We start from the raw sequence: 18926 nt of genomic DNA on the forward strand, positions 1-18926 counted from the left end.
AGCCACATTACACATCAAAATGGTATTAATATGATATACTGCATTCCTACTTAGGCATGTCTCAAAGTCTAATGAGAAGAATAGCATCTATCGACCAGCTCAGTATTTGTCAGGGGTGTTGGGCCTGTAGCTACTCAAGCCCTAATTACTGTTGAGTTTGGAGAGTGAGTAATTCAAATTATATAGGCTGCATATGTTTACTGTCTCTTCCTATCAAACACTTTAATGTGTATATTTAGAAGTGGAAGAAATAGCCCTCATGCAATCCAAATCTCCTAGGAGAACTTGGACCCTCAATGATTACTCCTATATTCCTCATACTTGTAAAAGTTTAATAACAAGTTTTAGTACTGTTTAAAGGGTAATACATGCACATGGTAAAAATAAAAACTGATTCAATGATTAGGTTTCAAGAAGAATAATTTAATTTTTTAAAGTTTTTTGTAAGTTTATTTATTTTGAAAGACAGAGAGAGCAGAGGAGGGGCAGAGAGAGAGAGAGAGAGGGAGAGAGAGAAAATCTCAGGCAAGCTCCGTGCTGTCAGTGTGGAGCCCGATTCGAACCATGAGATCATGACCTGAGCCAGAAAAAGAGTCAGACGCTTAACCAATGGATCCACCCAGGCGCCCCAAAGAATAATTTAATTTTGTTGCCATCTTTGGCCTTTGTCTGCTCAGAGATGCTGTTGTAAGTGGAGCCTTTCCCATATCTCTCCCCTTTGCCACATATCAACTCCAGTGGGTGGACTGAGACAATCTATGGAAGAAATTCCTCAGGATAGAGTAGTTGCTTCTGGGGAGGTTGCAAAACTTCACATGCCAGATCTTAAGCCAGGAGTTCTGACCTGCTATAAGCTTGGTCACATCCCATCTTCTCTGTCCAAATCTATAGTCTACTCACGACAACTCATTTAGTGACTAATTAGATTACAGAAATGAATGAACAAACTATTTGTCTATGCTTCTTATTAGCTATTAGCCATTAAAAAAGAATGTTTGGGTAGGTAAATGAAAGATGAGTAAGAGAGAGGGAATGAGAGTCATAGAGAAGTGGCTGGACCTCAGAGCATGTAATTCCATTTCTTCATTATGTAAAAGAAGAACCTGCAGCCTGGACCGGGAGGGGAAGTTGAGAGGAGAGGGAGAATGAGAGAAAGAGTGAAAGAAAATACTTGCTTAATAAGAATAAGAATAATTGTTTCTATAACTAATTAATCCAAGGCAGTCCGTGGTTCAGTCTCAGCCACAGATCACAGAAAAAACATTCCCACAGAAAAAAATATAACAAACAGCAATTCAAGTGTTAGCCTCTCCCTAAAACACCAAAGAGCGGAATACAGTCTTGATGTACATCCACAGATCTTAAAAACTCTTCTGAGGACATTTTCCTTACCTTACTGACAATGAATCCCTTCAAATATTACTCTTCTCCCTCTCTTTAGAACCCCTTAAAATTCCTCCCAATACTCAGACCACCTAGTTCCTTTTCTCCACTCCCTGGCACTTTCGTATAGATCACTATAACTTTTCTGGCTTTTTTCCTCACCACCCCACATCTCAGAACTAAAGAAAGACAGGAGCCCTCAGATTGAAAGAGCCTATCAGTCTTAAGGAGGACAAATTTTAAAAATAAACTGACACATACAGATATTATACTAAAACTCCAGAACATCAAGGTGAAAAAAAGTCCTAAAAGGTAAAAGAGGATTCAGATAAATTACCTACAATGGAGTGAAATTCAGATCAACCATGGAAGTTTCAAGAAAACAATGGAACAATAGCTTAGAAATGTTCAGGAAAAGTAAATTCAAACTTAGAGTTGTATAACAACTCTAACACTCAAGAGAGAGATGAAAATATATTCTCAGACACACAAGCCCTCAGAAAAATGTATTATCCACAGACACTTTCTGGCGGAGAAAGGAGACAGAGCAAAAGGAACCTACCAGAGGATGTACTCCAGCAAAAAGAAAAATGAAAGGTAATCAAGTGGCAAAGAAGAATATATTCATGTTTGTTTTTTCAAAGTAAACTCTGCACCGACCATGGGGCTTGAACTCACAACCCCGAGATCAAGAGTTGCTTGCTCTACCAACTGAGCCCCAAATGCCCCAAATGTACGTGTGTTTTATTTTTGTAATTAAAAGGGTGTATGTGTGTGTGTGTGTGTGTGTGTGGTGGTTGCCACAGAGGGAGGAGGAAGGTGGACAAAACGTGTGAAGGGGTGAGGAGGCACAGGCTTCCAGTTATGGAATGAATAAATCACAGGGATGAAAGGGAATATAGTCAAGGATGTTGCAATAGGGTTGTATGGTGACAGATGGTAGCTATACTTGTGATGATCATTGCATAACATCCAGATTTGTCAAATCACTATGCTGCACACCTGAAACTAACATTGTGTGTCAACTATTCTTCAATGAAAAAGAAAGTAATTTTTGAAAAGGTTGGGGAGAAAGGAAGGTAGAAAACGCAATTCAACTTCTTCTTTTTTAAAAAATTTTATTATGGAAGTATAATTGATATGCAATGTTATATCAGTGTCAGGTGTAAACAACATCGTGACTCAGCAATTCTATACATTACTCAGGAGTCACTACGGTAAGTGTAATCACCGTCTGTCACCACATAATGTTATTACAGTATTATTGACTATATTCCCTATGCTGTACTTTGCATCTCCGTGACTTATTTTCTATCGGGAAGTTTGTACCTCTGAATCCTCTTCACCTATTTCGCCCCTCCTCTCACCCCCCCTTCCTTCTGACAACAACCAGTTTGTTCCCTGTATTTATGGGTCTGCTTCTGGTTTTTTGTTTTCATTCCATTTCACCATTGCCCAATGTCTTACAGTTTACATAGTGCTTTCAGATAAATTGTCAGTAATTAGAATCCCAGGACCTAGAAAATATGTTTTAAGAGGGACAATGTTGGGACAAATAATAATTTTCAATGAAAGTTGGAAATGCACTCTCCAAGTGTAGTAATGCCCTTCTTGCCATGGAAGCTGGATGCTTTGCCCCAAGCATCATGATGACAATGACAGTGGGTCTGAGGAGGGGAGATAAACATCAGATTTAGCGGGCTGATTGTTTTTCTTCCTCTGTCTACCAAGTTGGACTGCATTATGAATTGGTAGAGAAGGAAATGAATGGAGGTAAGAACTACAAAATCTCAGACCAGCTGACACATCGCAAAAGGACTCATCAAATGTCCAGTTTGGGGGGTCTATGGACTAGAGACCTCTTGCTGCCGGCGGGTGTGCGGGGAGGGAACAGGCAGGACCCACTCTGCACAAGAGGCCTGCTAATGGAAAGCCTTAGGCTCCACAAAGGCTTCTGTTGAGACGTTCATGGTACTATTGCCTATGTCACATGCCATGAATTTAAGGCTTGGAATCTTTCACTTGAACTTTTTTTGTGCCGTCCCGGTGTGTGCCAAAAAAAAAAAAAAAAAGAAAAGAAAAAAAAGAAGAAGCTGCCAAAAAGCAAACATTTTCCTGTCTCTAAAAATAAAATGCTGGCAACAGTTCAGGCCTCTGTGCCAAGACCTGGCCCTTCCCAGGATAAACAATAGGTGGCCAAGCCGATCCCAGGCGAGCACTGAGCCCAGGAGCAGGCCTGGGTCCAGCCTGGAATGCCTAGGTCAGGGCATGTGTAGCTGTAAAACTAGAAGCCAAAGGTGGCCCTCCCTCCTCCCCAGCTGAAGAAGGGCAGCTGCTACCCCACAGCCAGGAGCCAGGTGTGGCTGAGAGGGGACAGCCTCGGGTTTCACCAGAAACCTTGACCCAGGGGAGGCCACAGAGTTCACACTGTCCCCTGCCCCCAGATCCCCAGGGTGCACAGTGACAGATTTGAGGGCTATGAGAGCCTGTCCAGAGAAAGCTCCCCAGGAAAGAAAGTTTCATAAGTACCCATCTGCGTTCATCACCCAGGCTTGTGCCCATCACCTGTCAAATGCCCAGCTGAGAGCTCTCACCTGCTAGATACAGGCCCAACAAAAACACCGCAGTGTATGAATGCTATAATAACCACCATTGCTCCCACTCAAATTGCCTCGCAGCTCGTCAAATGCTTCTATAGCATTTGTTCCAGCCCCTGTGCCTTGTCATTAGGGTTCAAATCTTCCCTAGACCATAAGCTTGGCTTTTTGCTGGTTTGGGGAGTTTAAAAGGCTAAGAGGGGGTTAGGGGAGGAGAGGGACTAAATATAGCAAATATTTGCAGGCATAATCACTCCATAAACATGCTTCAGTGGAACAGAGTGTAGGACCGACCCAGATGACGGATGTCACTCACCCGAGTGTCACATCATAAATAAAACTGAATGAGCCCATTCTCTTACAGGACCAGAGTGACGCCTGTTCACACTATAAATATTTATGAAGTCATGGTCCTTAAAAGACTTTATTTTTCCAGGTAAGTAGACTTTAATGAAAAAGTTGAGCAGAGCTTTTCCTGCAATTATGGAATAGTCACTGTAGCTTTTCAACGGGTATTCCATGGAAAGGGAAAGAAGAAAAGGAAAAATAAGGCCCCATTCCAAGAGGCTGCTGCACGAAGATCTCATTTATGCCAGTCAAGATTCATTCTCATTCAAAAAGGGACAGCCTCCTCTGAGGTGGGCAGAAACCAGAAGAACACTATCAGTCCTGTTCTACCCAGGCCTGTGCAATGAAGGAGGCACAAACAGATCCTTGTCACCCAAGTTCAGACCCCTCCCACCACCTCTGCTGGGAGAGACATTCTCCTTCGCGTTCTCAGCTCTCTCAGCCTGTCTCTTAGTAACAGAAAAAATGTACACCTCACCCCATTCCTATGCTCATGTGCAAAGAATTCTCAGAATGTGAGCATGTGTGCCTGGGTGTCTCTGGAGTGTTTATGTAGAGACCCCCACTCCTGCCCTTACTTACTCTCGATTGCATTAGCAATGGCCCCCCCCCCCCCCCCCCCCCCCAGAAATGGCGCCAGAATCGGACCAGCTTTTCCTGTGCTCTTCACCACCCACCACTGCAAAGAGCAAACACCCTTTGGGCTCCCAGCACCTCTGCCACACTCTCCTCTTCCAAGGCACTGGGGCAGTCCTGTCACCTAGAGCTCACAAGCCATTGTCTCCAGTACAATACAAGCCAATTTTTCATGTCTCTTTGCAGCATACGTGTTACTCATCACTTCAGTGCACCAAAACCCTTGCCCAAGTCCAGCAAGCCTGTTTCTTTCCCAGGGATGGCCTTCTGCCCAGGCTCCTTTCCCCTGCAAACATCAAGGTGGCCCCTGCTATGTCAGGCTGAACTGGCCCCGTAGGGAAAAGTTGAAGATCATTTGGCTCTAGCCTCCAGGAAGTCTTGCTCCACAAGGAACAAGAGTCTCTGGTTTTATGAAAATGAGTCACAGGCTGCCTTGACCGTGCCTATCTGGGGAGGCCAGGGCTGCCATGTATGGTCCGTGCTCTGTGCCACCCACCTCTCCATGTAAGTCGGAGTTCTTTGCCAGGACAGCCTGAGTCATAAAACTCAGCACATTCCTTAGGCATTGGATAGTCTTTCCTTGTTATTTGCTTTTGTTTTATGCAGCACCTGGTTTCATTTTAAAAACCCAAATAAAATCTCATGGTCAGGGGTTGGGGGTGGTGGTGGAGATAGCAAGGGAAGAAAAAGAGAAAGAAGGGAGTGAAGCGTAGGCTAGGGGAAGGAAGAAAGGGCTGTAACACCTCCCTCCCCAGGCAAGATCCAGAGTGGGACAGAGAAGGGACTGCGGAGTGAAGGGCAAGAGAGAGGATATACTACAACTGAATTGAGTTTGATCAAAGTCCTTTGTGCAGTATATGAGAAGGCACTTGATGTCTCTGTCTCTTCCTCAAATTAGGCCACAGTACTGAAAGCCGAGTGACCTTCTCTACACTTTCAGAGTCTCCTCAATAAACTGACAGGCTTATTTGTGATGAATTCTAAGGAACTTTGCAGTTATAACACTATGTATGAATCTGTTTCCTTTTTTCTTGGACCATAAACCCCAATCCATGTGTAAGGGAATATGTTCCCACAAGCCAGTATTTGTTTTTTGTCTGTGGGGGATAGAGAAATGGGAGACAACAGAAGAAAAGGTGTAGACCCAACCGCACAAATGCTGCTGTTCGAATTGAATTTCTGTGGCCAGGTTATTTTGTAACCTCATCTGTAAAGCCGTTAACATAGAGTTTTAGAATTAAAACAGAACTCTAATAAGCAATGCCTTGCATCTGGTAAACAAATACTGAATGAATGAAGGAAGGAAGGAATGATGCCAATTGACATGGAGAGTTGTATTTTCTTGGAGTAGTCAAGCATATTAATTACAACATAGGCCAGAACATTGGGTACCTGACTCAGAACTTAAACAGAGGCCTTTACCTCCCTCTGCCTGGGATTCTCTAAACGAGGTTGGGAAAAGCAAAAATCCTGGAGGTTCCTGAGTGGCTCCAAGGCTACATTTTCAATGCACGGTTTGGCGAGCTTAATGGAAACCATACGAAGGGATCCCGGGAACCAGACCAGATGGCTTCCCGGGAATGTATTTAGCCTAACCCGGGTTAAAGAACAAAAATAACCACTAGGAGTTGAGGCGGGCGGGGGGGGGGGGGGGGGGGGGAGGGGTGGTGGTGAGACTTTTAATGAATTACCTTTTCTATTCAACAGCAATCATGTGAAGGACGGTCTGGGTAAATGGAAGTAAATGGAGGAGGGGGCAGAGGGCGGGGCGGGAGGTGGGCAGCAAGGGGTAGGAAGTAGCTACTTTCGTAACCACACTGTTCCGCTTGCCCTCAAAGAACACGAGCCGTTGGGACGCTTTGCGGCCCTGGACCGCGTCTGGCTCCTTCCCGCGCGCAGGGACTTCACGCCGCCGCCACGGCAGCCGCGCCTGGGCCCCGCCTCCAGCGCGCGGCGCCGGAGAGAGCCGGAGGCGGACGGGACGTGCGGAGCTGCGGGAGGGAGGAGCGTGGGGGGAGGGGGAGCAGGGGGAGGGGGAGAGGAAGTCCGCGGCGGACAGAGGGGCGGGGCGTGGGCGGGGCGTGGAGGCCTCGAGGCCCCTCCCGGGAGAGCAGGGGCTGGAAAAGCCGCGGCATTCCCCGCCCCCAGCTCCCAGCCGGCGTCCCCGGAATCACCGCCGCGTGTCCCACGGCCCGGGCGCGTTTGCTTCCCTGAGGCGCCCGCTGCGGAGGAAAGCCTGGCCGTGGAAGGCTGCGGCTCTTCTGGGCTATTGCTCTGAATACAAAAAAGCCTTTCTCACGCCCCTGCGGCCCTCCCCGCCCGGGGCTCCAGATAGAGGGGACCGGCCCGTTGATGCTGGAGCCTGCAGCTGTGGGGGCCACAGCACCATTTCTGTGGTTCTTGTAGAGAAGGGTGGCTCCAGGTATTTACTCTTAAAAAAATGATTTTATGTAATGATTATACCGATAACTTTTGTTCCCGCTTCCAATTTAAGAGGGAAAAAAATCGAGGGATGGAGGGTGTTTTGGAGCCCAGGGAAGTGTCTGAAAAAGCCAGTCGTTAAGGTCTAGATCTTACCGGGCCCACTCTTACCTCAAAGTCTTTAACTAAACGAAGCTGCAGGCCTCCAGCTCTGGGACTGGGTTTTCCGACTCAGCTCAGTGACGAGAACGGTCCTCCCAGGCTATAAACGGAGTACTGATCACTTTCTGAGTCTTCAGACGAGCCAACCTTGCTGGCGGAATTACACGGTTCCTGAAGCTGGAGAAAAATGGCCTGGTTGTTAGCCCTTGCCCTTCCACTGAGGTTACTTTCTGCACGGAACTGGGAGTGAAGTTGCCAAGACCTCATTCTTGAGCAGGAGTGGGGATTGTTCCTGCATTTTCTAACACCTCCGTTAACCTATTACATGTATCGTTTGGCCAGTCCAAACGCAGGAGAGAGAAAACATGTAAGAACCCTGGCATCGCAAACCAACCATCGCTGCTTCTCTCCCGCCCCTTAATCATCCGTGAGTGGTAAGATTGTTTCCCCTGCCTCCCCTAGGGTTCCTTTAGTATGGACATTCCTGGGTGTGAGTTTCTCTACTTGACAATTTTACAACGTGAGTTCCTTGAAGATAGGGCCCAGGAAAAGCAGTATTAAGAAGATGGTTACCAAGGCATTCAACGCCAAGCAGATTCTTTAAAACCTGAGAATGTTGTTAATGATGGTTGAAAATTTCATCCGTGTTGCTGAGGATTTCATTCAATCCCTACTTTTTGCTGATGCAGGAATTTGTACATTTTACCTCTCAATGCTTGTTCTCCCCCAAAATATAGCACCCCTAAAAAATTTTAAGATTTTGCCTTGTCTAATAAATAAAAGGTCATGGTTTATTTGGTTTTTTTGGTCAGAACTTCAAGCCCCAAGTTTCCCAAACAAGTACCCCATATTCTTTGTGGGAGCAGCGAGGTTCGGGACGGGGAGTACTCTTAACCTGTTGTACCACAAAATCAAGAGTAGAGTGTAATGCCACTAATGTGTCAGGAATTGTTGACTTAAAAGAGGCCACTGTGAGTATAGTAAAGTCACTTTAGGGGTGGGGGCCGGGGAAGTATCTCAAAGAGAAAGGCAACTGTTCCCAAGAGCAGCTGCAGCTACTGGCAGTGGAATCGCTTGGAACCAGTACAACTCCACGCAGCAAGAGGGACTGATTTATTTAGCAATGGTTAGTGATTCTCCCAAGCAAACCCCAGGAGGCCCAGCTAGCAGTAAATACACTTTCAGGAAATCATCTACTCTTCCTAGAAGGATGCAGCAACCCTACAGTGAAGGGAGGTCCCCGGCCACCCGTACAATACATCTTTTAGTCCACTGCCCAGCTTCAAATGCCCCCAAAGAACTCCCTCCACAGCCTACCACAGCCCTGCCCTGTCGTGCTTACAGTGTTCCCTAGGAAAGGTATCAAAGCCTAAAGCAGAAAAATCAAGAAAAGTGCACAATTTTTGGAAGGCCGTCATTGAATGGTACCGGGGAACCCAGGTGGGTTGTCTAGCCAGGCCCCATTAGCTAATTTTGTGAGATTAGCTAGTTGGTGCTCATAGACTAGCATGTTCCAAAATGATATGTACATGTAACTGGTGGTTCTTGTGATAATGCTAGGTGGTACCTGAATAACATTTCTTATTTTAATAGTCAGGGTTTTTGTCTAATACATACAACTAGGAATACCAAATCTGTGATGTCACAAATATAATTACTTAGGGTGAGGCTGGGATTTTTTTCAAGCCAATTTATTTTTTATTTTTTGACATTTATTTATTTTTGAGAGACAGAGAGAGACAGAGCTTGAGTGGGGGAGGTGCAGAGAGAGAGGGAGACACAGAATCCAAAGCAAGCTCCAGACTCTGAGCTGTCAGCACAGAGCCTGATGCAGGGCTCAAACCCACGAACCATAAGATCATGACCTGAGCCAAAGTCAGATGCTTAACCCCTTTTTCAAGTTAATTTAAAGATAAATCTTAATAAACAAAAGTAATGGGATAGCAAAATTAATTAGTTGTAACTTTTATATTGAGGTGAAGTCAGTGGAGTACTTGTAGAAACTAGTTTTTATTCTTTTTTTCAACTCATTCTTTAGGAATCTCTGCCAGAACTTTTAAGACAAAAAAAGAATTCCATTTTAACATCCTGTTAAAAATTACTGGATTTTGAGGGGAATCTGGGTGGCTCAGTCAGTTAAGCGTCTGTCTCTTGACTTCAGCTCAGGCCATGATCTCACAGTTTGTGAGTTCAAGCCCCGTGTTGGGCTCTGCACTGATGGTGAGGGGTCTACTTGGGATTCTGTCTCTCTGCCCTCTCTCTCCTTCTCCCTCTCTCTCAAAATGAAGAAATCAACTTTAAGAAAATTACTTGATTTGGAGAAAGTCTGATCGGCAAAGACAGAGGCCCTGCTCTGGAGAGCCACGTCAGGGGGAGCAGAGATAGTAGATATTGGGTGGTGGAACAAGCTTATGAGGAGAGTGGGCCAGGACTCTGGGCACCCAGGGTAGGTCTCCAGAAAGGAAGGACAATCTGAGAACCTACTGCCTTTTTTTTTTTTTTTTTTTTGCAAGAGGCAGAATCCAGCAAATCACTGATATCAGTGATGAAAATTTAGGCAGTACCAGAGAAATTTCCAATCCACCTAAGCCTCTTTGAGGCTTGTTCCCACAACAACCAGAGAGATCTATACAAAATGTCCATGATGCTTTAAGAAAGAATGCTCAACTGGGGCACCTGGGTGGCTCAGTCAGTTAAGCGTCCAACTTGGGCTCGGTGCTGACAGCTCAGAGCCTGGAACCTGCTTCAGATTCTGTGTCTCCCTCTCTCTCTCTCTGCCCCTCCCCCACTCATGCTCTGTCTCTCAAGAATGAATAAACGTTAAAAAAATTTTGAAAAAAAGAAAGAACGAATGTTCATCAGGATAGTGTACTTTTCTATTTGTCACTTGATTGTAAATTTGGGATCCCCTTCATACCAACTCTGAACACACACACACCACCACCCTCACTGCCACACTGCACACTCACTGACACTATACTCCAGGGGTCCACTGTTGGGTGACAAGTAAAAAGATTCTTACATGCTTCAGAAAGTCTTTCTTTAGTCGATTGTAGCTCATCAGATTCTTAGATGCTGGCTTTTTAATTCTCATACCTAGTGTAAAAGAGACAGGCAGTGTGTAAGTGCTTATGGTAGAGTCTATCGTAGTATGAGTAAATGAAATTTACTAGTATTCCAAAATCACTTTTAATCAATAACTTCAAACACTCACATACATACTAGTTTCCCAGCCCCACCCAACATCTGTTACCACCACAACCTTCTCACATGTATAGTCTTTTTCAGAGGTGCTGCTGGGAAATGTTTCTCTGGGATTTCCCCCTCCTTTTATTTCTGCATCCTGCCATCCTTACTGTTAGGAGAGGTACAACAAAATAACAGGGTGCATGACAGGAGGAAAGAAGCAGAAATGCAAAAGGCCTTGAATGACCTCAGACGCTGGAAGGGGTGAAAATATCAGATGAAGACCATCATTCAAATCAAGGCAGAACATGATGTAAAGTGGTAGTTTAGGACAGGACTTACCTGATTTTTCATAATTTGGAGGTGCTGGAGAAAAATCACCACACAGAATTTGGTGTGCCTGTGAAAAATATAAAAATAAATGCCAACCACTTTCACAACAATAGAAATTTAATAAAATTCTTTTTCCAGTGTTGTGCTTCCTCATTCAGAAGGCAGTTTGATACTGCTATTAAAACCCACTGTCGTAACAGACACCAACAGTAAAACCGAAAGACAGAATTGGGGGAGAAATGTATAAAGTAGGATAGGCAAAAGAGTACTATCTTAATATGGAGATAGCTTATACAAATCAATGAGAAGAAGCTGAACACCCTAATAGAAAAGTGGGCAAAGGAAATGAATACAGTCAGTCATCATTATTCATGGATTCCGTAGTTTCCAATTTTCCTACTCGTTAAAATTTATTTGTAACCCCAAAGCCAATACGTGCAGCACTTTTGAAGCGTTCAAGGACATGCACAGAGCAGTTAACAAGTTGAGTCACCTGATATGCACGTTTCCAGTCGAGGTCAAACCAGAGGTCACTTTGCCTTCTTGTTTCAGCTCTCGTACTTTACACAAGTGTCCTTTTTGTGGCCTGTTTAGTGCCACGTTTTCTGCATTGTTATGCATTTTGTGAGTGGTATCACTTTTTGAAGTGGCCCCCAGTGTCATGCTGACGTGCTGTGTAACGTTCCTACGTGCAAGAGGACTTTGATGTGCCTTATGGAAAAGATACATTTGTTAGGGAAACTTCATCCAGGCGTGATTTATAGAGCTGTTGGCTGTTAGTTCAATGTCAGTGAATCAACAATACATATGAAATAAGGTAGCTTTAAACAGAAACATACATAAATACAAATTTACAGTTGATGAAATGTTGTAACCAGAGGCTCACAGGAACCTGGCCCTACATTTCTCCTAGGAGCAACAGTTCCATAATGACCACTTCACTGTTAGTAGGGACTTTAGAAAACATAACTACCTTGAATTATGAAAATTGACTATCAGCACAAAAAAGCTATGAATAAGTAATAAGCAGAGGATGCTCAAACTCACTAATAATCAAGGAAATTAAAATTAAAAGGAAAGTAAAATATCTTCATCTATCCAATTGGGAAATACTAAAATTATTTTTTAAAGCCAGTGTTAGAGAAAATATAGGAAAACAGGCACTCTTGAGGACCGCTGGTGCATGAGGCCAATTTTCTGGAAGGCAATTTGGCCATATATCAAGATTTAAAATAAGCATAACAACTCCTGATCCAAGAATTCTACTTATGAGAAAGTACCCCGAGGAGATAATTGTACAATTGCAAAATTTTACATTTAAATTTACTCATCACTGCATTATTTACAATAGTTGCCAATTTGAAACACCTAAATGCCTAGCAATACAGGATATTTTTACATTGGGATATATCCAGTCAATGGAACATTATGTATCCATTGAAATGATAAATATTGCTAATACTGAAAGAATATTTCCATGAAAATATTCAGTGATTAAAGCAGATTGCAGAGGACAGCGGATCCCATCAAGGCATTCTGTGTGTGTGTGTGTGTGTGTGTGTGTGTGTATTTTTATATATGCATAAATATAGAGAGACATTCCTGAGGAAGTTCACTAAAATGTTAATGACAATTATCGCTGGGGGGAGGGAAAGGATTTCAGATAATTTTTACTTCTGTCTCTATTTCTCTGTATTATTTGAAAGGTTACAATCAGAGAAAAGCTGTTTTTGTTTTTAAACTGTCAATATAATCTATATAGTTATTGCCTTACATGGGAAAGAGGAACGTTGGTAACTGTAAAGAAGAGACACAACATCATCAGTTCACAATTTATAACCTTGGCTGTTTATCACTGTATCCCCATCAGCTAAAAGAAAGCTACACACATAATAAGCATTCATAAATACATGTTTGATGAGTAAGTAATTTTAAACAATAAATAGTTTTTTATGAAATATGCAGGGTACGATTGTTTAAGCGCTCTCCATGTCAAGTCATTGAGAAATATTGGACTTACCACACTGTGCTTGACATCATGTGAATTTTTGAAAGAACTGGTCATATGAGGTAATAGTCCCGCATCCAAATGAAGAGGGAAAACCAGGATTAAACCCAGGGTTAGAGTAAAATCTCTTACATTCCCATTTGTACTATGCAAATGAATTGTACACACATTACTTACTTCCCTTTAGAATTTAACCGGTGGAAAAATTAAGAGTCAGGTAAAATGACACTGTGACTAAAAGTTAATGTTTAGTAAATATTCTGGAGCTTTTGAGGGTGGAGGTAATTTTTTTTTATGGTACACATTTCAATTTTATTTTAAAAAGAAAACCAGACTGATAATAGCTAAGGGGACATCGAAATTATACATCTATGATTCTTAAAATGTTAGACTATATTCACTGCCCTAAAATTCCTTTGTGTTCTGCTTATTCATTCCTCTTCCTTCCCAGCCCCTGGCAACCTCTGATCTTTTTACTGTATCCATGGTTTTGCCTTTTCCATAATGTCAGGTAGTTGGAATCCTATAGTATGTAGCCTTTTCAGATTGGCTTCTTTCACTTTGTAATATGCACTTAAGCTTCCTCTATGTCTTTCCATGACAGCTCATTTCTTTTTAGTGCTGAATAGTATCACATTGTCTAGATGTACCACAGTTCATTTATCCATTGACTTACTAAAGAACGTCTTCCTTGCTTCCCAATTTTGACAATTATAAAGCTGCTATAAATATCTATGTATAAGTAAGTATTTGTGTGGACATAAGTCTTCAACTTCTTTGGACAAATCCCAAGGACCACAATTGCTAGATCATATGGTAAGAGCATGTTTAGTTTCCTAAGAAACCACCAAACTGGTTTTCAAAGTGACTGCACCATTTTGCATTCCCACCAGCAATGCATGAGAGTGCCTGTTTGCTCCACATCTTTACCAGCTGGCATTTGATGGTGTCAGTGTTCCAGATTTTGGCCATTCTCATATGTGTGTAATGATATTTCATTGTTGTTTTCTAATTTGCATTTCCCTGATGACATATGATGTGGGGCATCTTTTCATATGATTATTTGCCATATTTATATCTTCTAAGTGAGGTGTTTGTTAAAGTCTTTGGCTCATTTTTTATTCAGTTTTTTTGTTTGTTTGTTTCTTGTTGAGTTTTAAGAGTTCTTTGTATATTTAGAATAACAACTCCTTATAAAAAGTATCTTTGCAAATATTTTCTCCCAATCTGTGGCTTCTCATTCTCTTGTCTCTTGCAGAGCAGAAAAATTTAATTTTAATAAAGGTCATCTAATCTATTATTTCTTTTATGGAGCATGTTTTTGATGTCATATCTAAAAAGTCATTGCCATACCAAGGTCATCTAGGTTTTTTCCTATGCTATATTCTTGGAGTTTTACACGTCTGCATTTTACATTTAGGTCTATGATCCATCTTGAGAAAATTTTGTAAGGGTGTAAAGTGTATGTCTAGATCTCTCTCTTTTTTTTTTTTTTTGCATGCAGATGTTCAGTTGTTCCGACAAAATCTGTTGAAAAGACTATCTTTTCTCCATTGCACTGCCTTTGTTCCTCTGTCAAAGATAGGTTGCCTGTATTTATGTTGGTCTATTTCTGGGTTCTGTATTCTGTTCCACTGATCTATATGTCTCTTCTTTCACCGCATTGTGTTAATTACTCTTTCTTGTAAGTATTGAAGTTGGGTAGTGTCAAGGCACCTGGAGGATTATTGATATGGCTGGATTAACATCTACCGTATTTGTTACTGTTTTCTATTTGTTGCCCTTGTTCCTTGTTCCTAAATTTGTCTTCTACTCTTTCTCTGCCTTTTGTGGTTTCAGTTGAGCATTTTATATGATTTCATTTTCTCTCCTTTCTTAACATTTTAATTATATTTCTCCCTCCCTCCCTCCCTCCCTCTCCTTTTACTTTTTAAATAGTTGCCCTAGGGTTTGGAGTAGTTACAACTACTCCAAGTACATTTCAAGTCACATTATACCACATGTTATACAAGTAGTGCAAGTGCCGTATAATAACAAAATATTCCTAACTCCTCTCCCCCCTCCCTTATGGCATTGTTGTCATTCACTTCTCTTGTATTTAAGCATAAATAAGTACATATACAGTTGACCCTTTAACAGCATGTGTTAGGACTGCAAAGGCCCACCTACACATGGATTTTTTACAATGCAGTGTTATAAAATGTTTTTTCTCTCCCTTATGATTTTCTTCATAACATTTTCTTTTCTCTAGCTTCCTTTATTGGAAGACATACATAAGCCTACATATGAATACATTGCTACTATTATTATTTTGAATAAACTGTTGTTAGGTTAAAAATTAGAAAAATAAAAGTTTTGATTTTATGTTTACCTATACCTTCTTCAATGCTTTTCTTGTCTATGTAGATCTGAGTTTCTGACCTATTCTTTTCCTTCTCTGTATAGAACTTTTAACATTTCTTGCAGAGCAGATCTTTTGGCAACAAATTCCCTCACTTTTTCTTTGTCTGACAAAGTGTTCATTTCTCCTTCACTTTTGAAGGATAATTTCACAGGGTACAGAATTCTAGGTTGGTGGATTTTTTTTTCCCCTCAACACTAAATATTTCATGCTACTCTCTTCTCGTTTCCATAGTTTCTAAGGAGAAGCTGGATACAATTCTTGTTTCTCTATAGGTAAGGTGTTTTTCCCTCTGGCTTTGTTCAGGATTTTTTTCTTTATCTTTTATTTTCTGTTGTTTGAAAATGATATGCCTAGGTTTAAGTATTTTGTTTGTTTTACATTTATCCTGCTTGATGTTCCCTGAGATTCCTGGATCTATGGTTTGGTGTCTGACATTAACCTGTGGAAATTCTCAGTTGTTATTGTTCATACATTTCTTCTATTCCTTTCTCTCCTTCTTCTCCTTCCAGTATTCCCAAAACATATGTTATACTTTTTGTAGTTGTTCCAGTCCTTGGCTATTCTGTCCTATTTTTTAGTCTTTGTTCTCATTGCTTTTCAAGTTTAGGTGTTTTTACTGAGATAACCTTAAGCTCAGAGATTCTTTCCTCAGCTGTGACCAGTCTACTTATAAATCCATTAAAGGCATTCTTCATTTTTCATTTGTTCTACAGTGTTTTTGATCTCTGGCATTTCTTTTTTTGGTTCTTTCTTAGGATTTGCATCTCTCTGCTTACATTGCCTGTCTGTTCTTATATGCTGTCTACTTTATCCATTAGAACCCTTAGAATATTAATCATAGTTGCCTTAAATTCCTGGTCTGATAATACCAAATCCTGCCATGTCTGGTTCTGATGCTTACTCTATCTCTTCAAATTATGTTTGCGCCTTTTAGTATGCCTTGTAACTATTTCTTTCTTTCTTTTTTATGAATATAAGTTATTGTCAAATTAGCTTATATACATTTCTTGATAGCTGGACATGATGTACCAAGGAAAAGAATTGCTGTAAATAGGCCCTTAATAATGAGGTGATGGGGTATGGGGGGAGAGGAAGCATTCTACAGTCCTATGATTAGGTCTCAGTCTTTCAGTGAGACTATCCCTCTGGACAGTGAACTTCGCAGTGTTTCTAGGGTTTTCCCCCTTCCGTGTTAGGTGGAATAGGATGGCTAGAGTGGGCTGGAGTTGAGTATTTCTCTTTTCCCTCATGGAAGGCTAAGGTAAGCTAGAGTTTGGTTTTTCTTTTCCCCCAGTTCAGTTAGGCTACCATAATGATACCCGAGCAGATTAGGCTTTGGCAAAGTAGTTTCTCCTAAGGGCAGACCTTGTTAAGAACATAAACTCTGGAGTACTTCAAAATGGTACTTCCCCCTCTGCCTGCTGGAAGCACAAGGGAATTGTTCTCTGATATTTACTGTGGTAGCCTGGCCAAATTCCTGAAGGTAAGTCTCACAATACAGTAGGTGCTTTCCTATGCCTGGGTCTTCCTGGAGTTTTTTTAACTCCCAGCTCCAGCGATTCATCAAGTATAGCTCGGATATTCAGACCCCATTACTGGTTCCTATGGTGGTTTCTCCTTGTGAGTCTCTGCTTTGGTAAGCTGTCACTACCTATATTCCCTTTTCTGTCTCTCTAATCTTGGGGTCAGCAGTTTTCCCTGTGTCCTCACCTCTCTTATGAATCCAAGAGGAGTTGTTAATTTTAAATTTTGTCCAGCTTTTTACCTGTTGCTAGAATGGAGAGGCATCTTCCAAGCTCCTTACAAGCAGAACCAGAAACCAGAAGTTGGGATAAACATTTTCATACCTGGAACATTCTGTAATACACAGCTTATACTTTTAGAATCAGAGGGAACCAAGGCTATGCAGAAATTGTAAGGGTATACATTTTTCTCAAGGTCTGAAACGGCCTGGTATATTTCTTAACAATTTTATTGAGATATATAACTTATATATCATAAAATTGACCCACTTTAAGTATATAGTTCAGTGATTCCAAGTAAATTTGCTCAGTTATACAACCATCAAAATACCATAATATAGTATTAGAGCATTTTCATTATCCCAGTAAGATCTCTCATGCCCATTTTTGGCTAATCTTCTTTCCTGCCCTCAGCCCCAGAAAACCACTAACCTACTTTCCCTATAGATTTGCCTTTATTGGACATCGCATAGAAATCAGAATCATCTGCCAGGTGGTTTTGTCTCTCTGCCTTCTTTTACTTAACGTAATATTTTTGAGGTTCATCCACATTGCAGCTGTTTGGTACTTTGTTCCTTCTTATTGATGAGCAGTATTCCATTGTATGAATATACCAAATTTTGTTGTTCATTCGCCATGATAGACATAAGGCTTATTTCCAATTCTGGCTATTATGGATAATGCTGCAGTGAACATTCATGTCGAAGTCTTTGTGTAGATATATGTATTCATTTCTCTTGGATATATGCCTATAGGTGGAATTGTTAGATCCTACGATAAGTTTATGTTTAACTTTAAAAAACCTGTCAAATCCCCAAAGGCAAGGGAATTAAAAGCAAAAATGAATTACTGGGACCCTATGAAGATAAAAAGCTTCTGCACAGCAAAGGAAACAACCAACAAAACTAAAAGGCAACCAACAGAATGGGAAAAGATATTTGCAAATGACATATCGGACAAAGGGCTAGTATCCAAAATCTATAAAGAGCTCACCAAACTCCACACCTGAAAAACAAATAACCCAGTGAAGAAATGGGCAGAAAACATGAATAGACACTTCTCTAAAGAAGACATCCGGATGGCCAACAGGCACATGAAAAGATGTTCAACGTCGCTCCTTATCAGGGAAATACAAATCAAAACCACACTCAGATATCACCTCACGCCAGTCAGAGTGGCCAAAATGAACAAATCAGGAGACTATAGATGCTGGAGAGGATGTGGAGAAACGGGAACCCTCTTGCACTGTTGGTGGGAATGCAAATTGGTGCAGCCACTCTGGAAAGCAGTGTGGAGGTTCCTCAGAAAACTAAAAATAGACCTACCCTATGACCCAGCAATAGCACTGCTAGGAATTTACCCAAGGGATACAGGAGTACTGATGCATAGGGGCACTTGTACCCCAATGTTTATAGCAGCACTCTCAACAATAGCCAAACTATGGAAAGAGCCTAAATGTCCATCAACTGATGAATGGATAAAGAAATTGTGGTTTATATACACAATGGAATACTACATGGCAATGAGAAAGAATGAAATATGGCCTTTTGTAGCAATGTGGATGGAACTGGAGAGTGTGATGCTAAGTGAAATAAGCCATACAGAGAAAGACAGAAACCATATGGTTTCACTCTTATGTGGATCCTGAGAAACTTAACAGAAACCCATGGGGGAGGGGAAGAAAAAAAAAAAAAAAGAGGTTAGAG

General features: G+C 41.6%; 1 protein-coding gene across 1 annotated transcript in view; it reads right to left on the reverse strand.

Annotated features, from left to right (window-relative positions):
• C3H4orf51 (chromosome 3 C4orf51 homolog) overlaps window positions 1-18926 on the reverse strand; it is a 46844-nt gene that overhangs the window by 7057 nt on the left and 20861 nt on the right. The window contains 2 exon segments of the mRNA XM_058723315.1: window positions 7557-7865; window positions 10570-10643. Of these exon segments, the coding sequence (XP_058579298.1) occupies window positions 7617-7865; window positions 10570-10643 (323 nt within the window). The 3' untranslated portion in view covers window positions 7557-7616.

This window comes from Neofelis nebulosa, chromosome 3, assembly GCF_028018385.1.
Source record: "Neofelis nebulosa isolate mNeoNeb1 chromosome 3, mNeoNeb1.pri, whole genome shotgun sequence".
Lineage (NCBI taxonomy): Eukaryota > Metazoa > Chordata > Mammalia > Carnivora > Felidae > Neofelis > Neofelis nebulosa.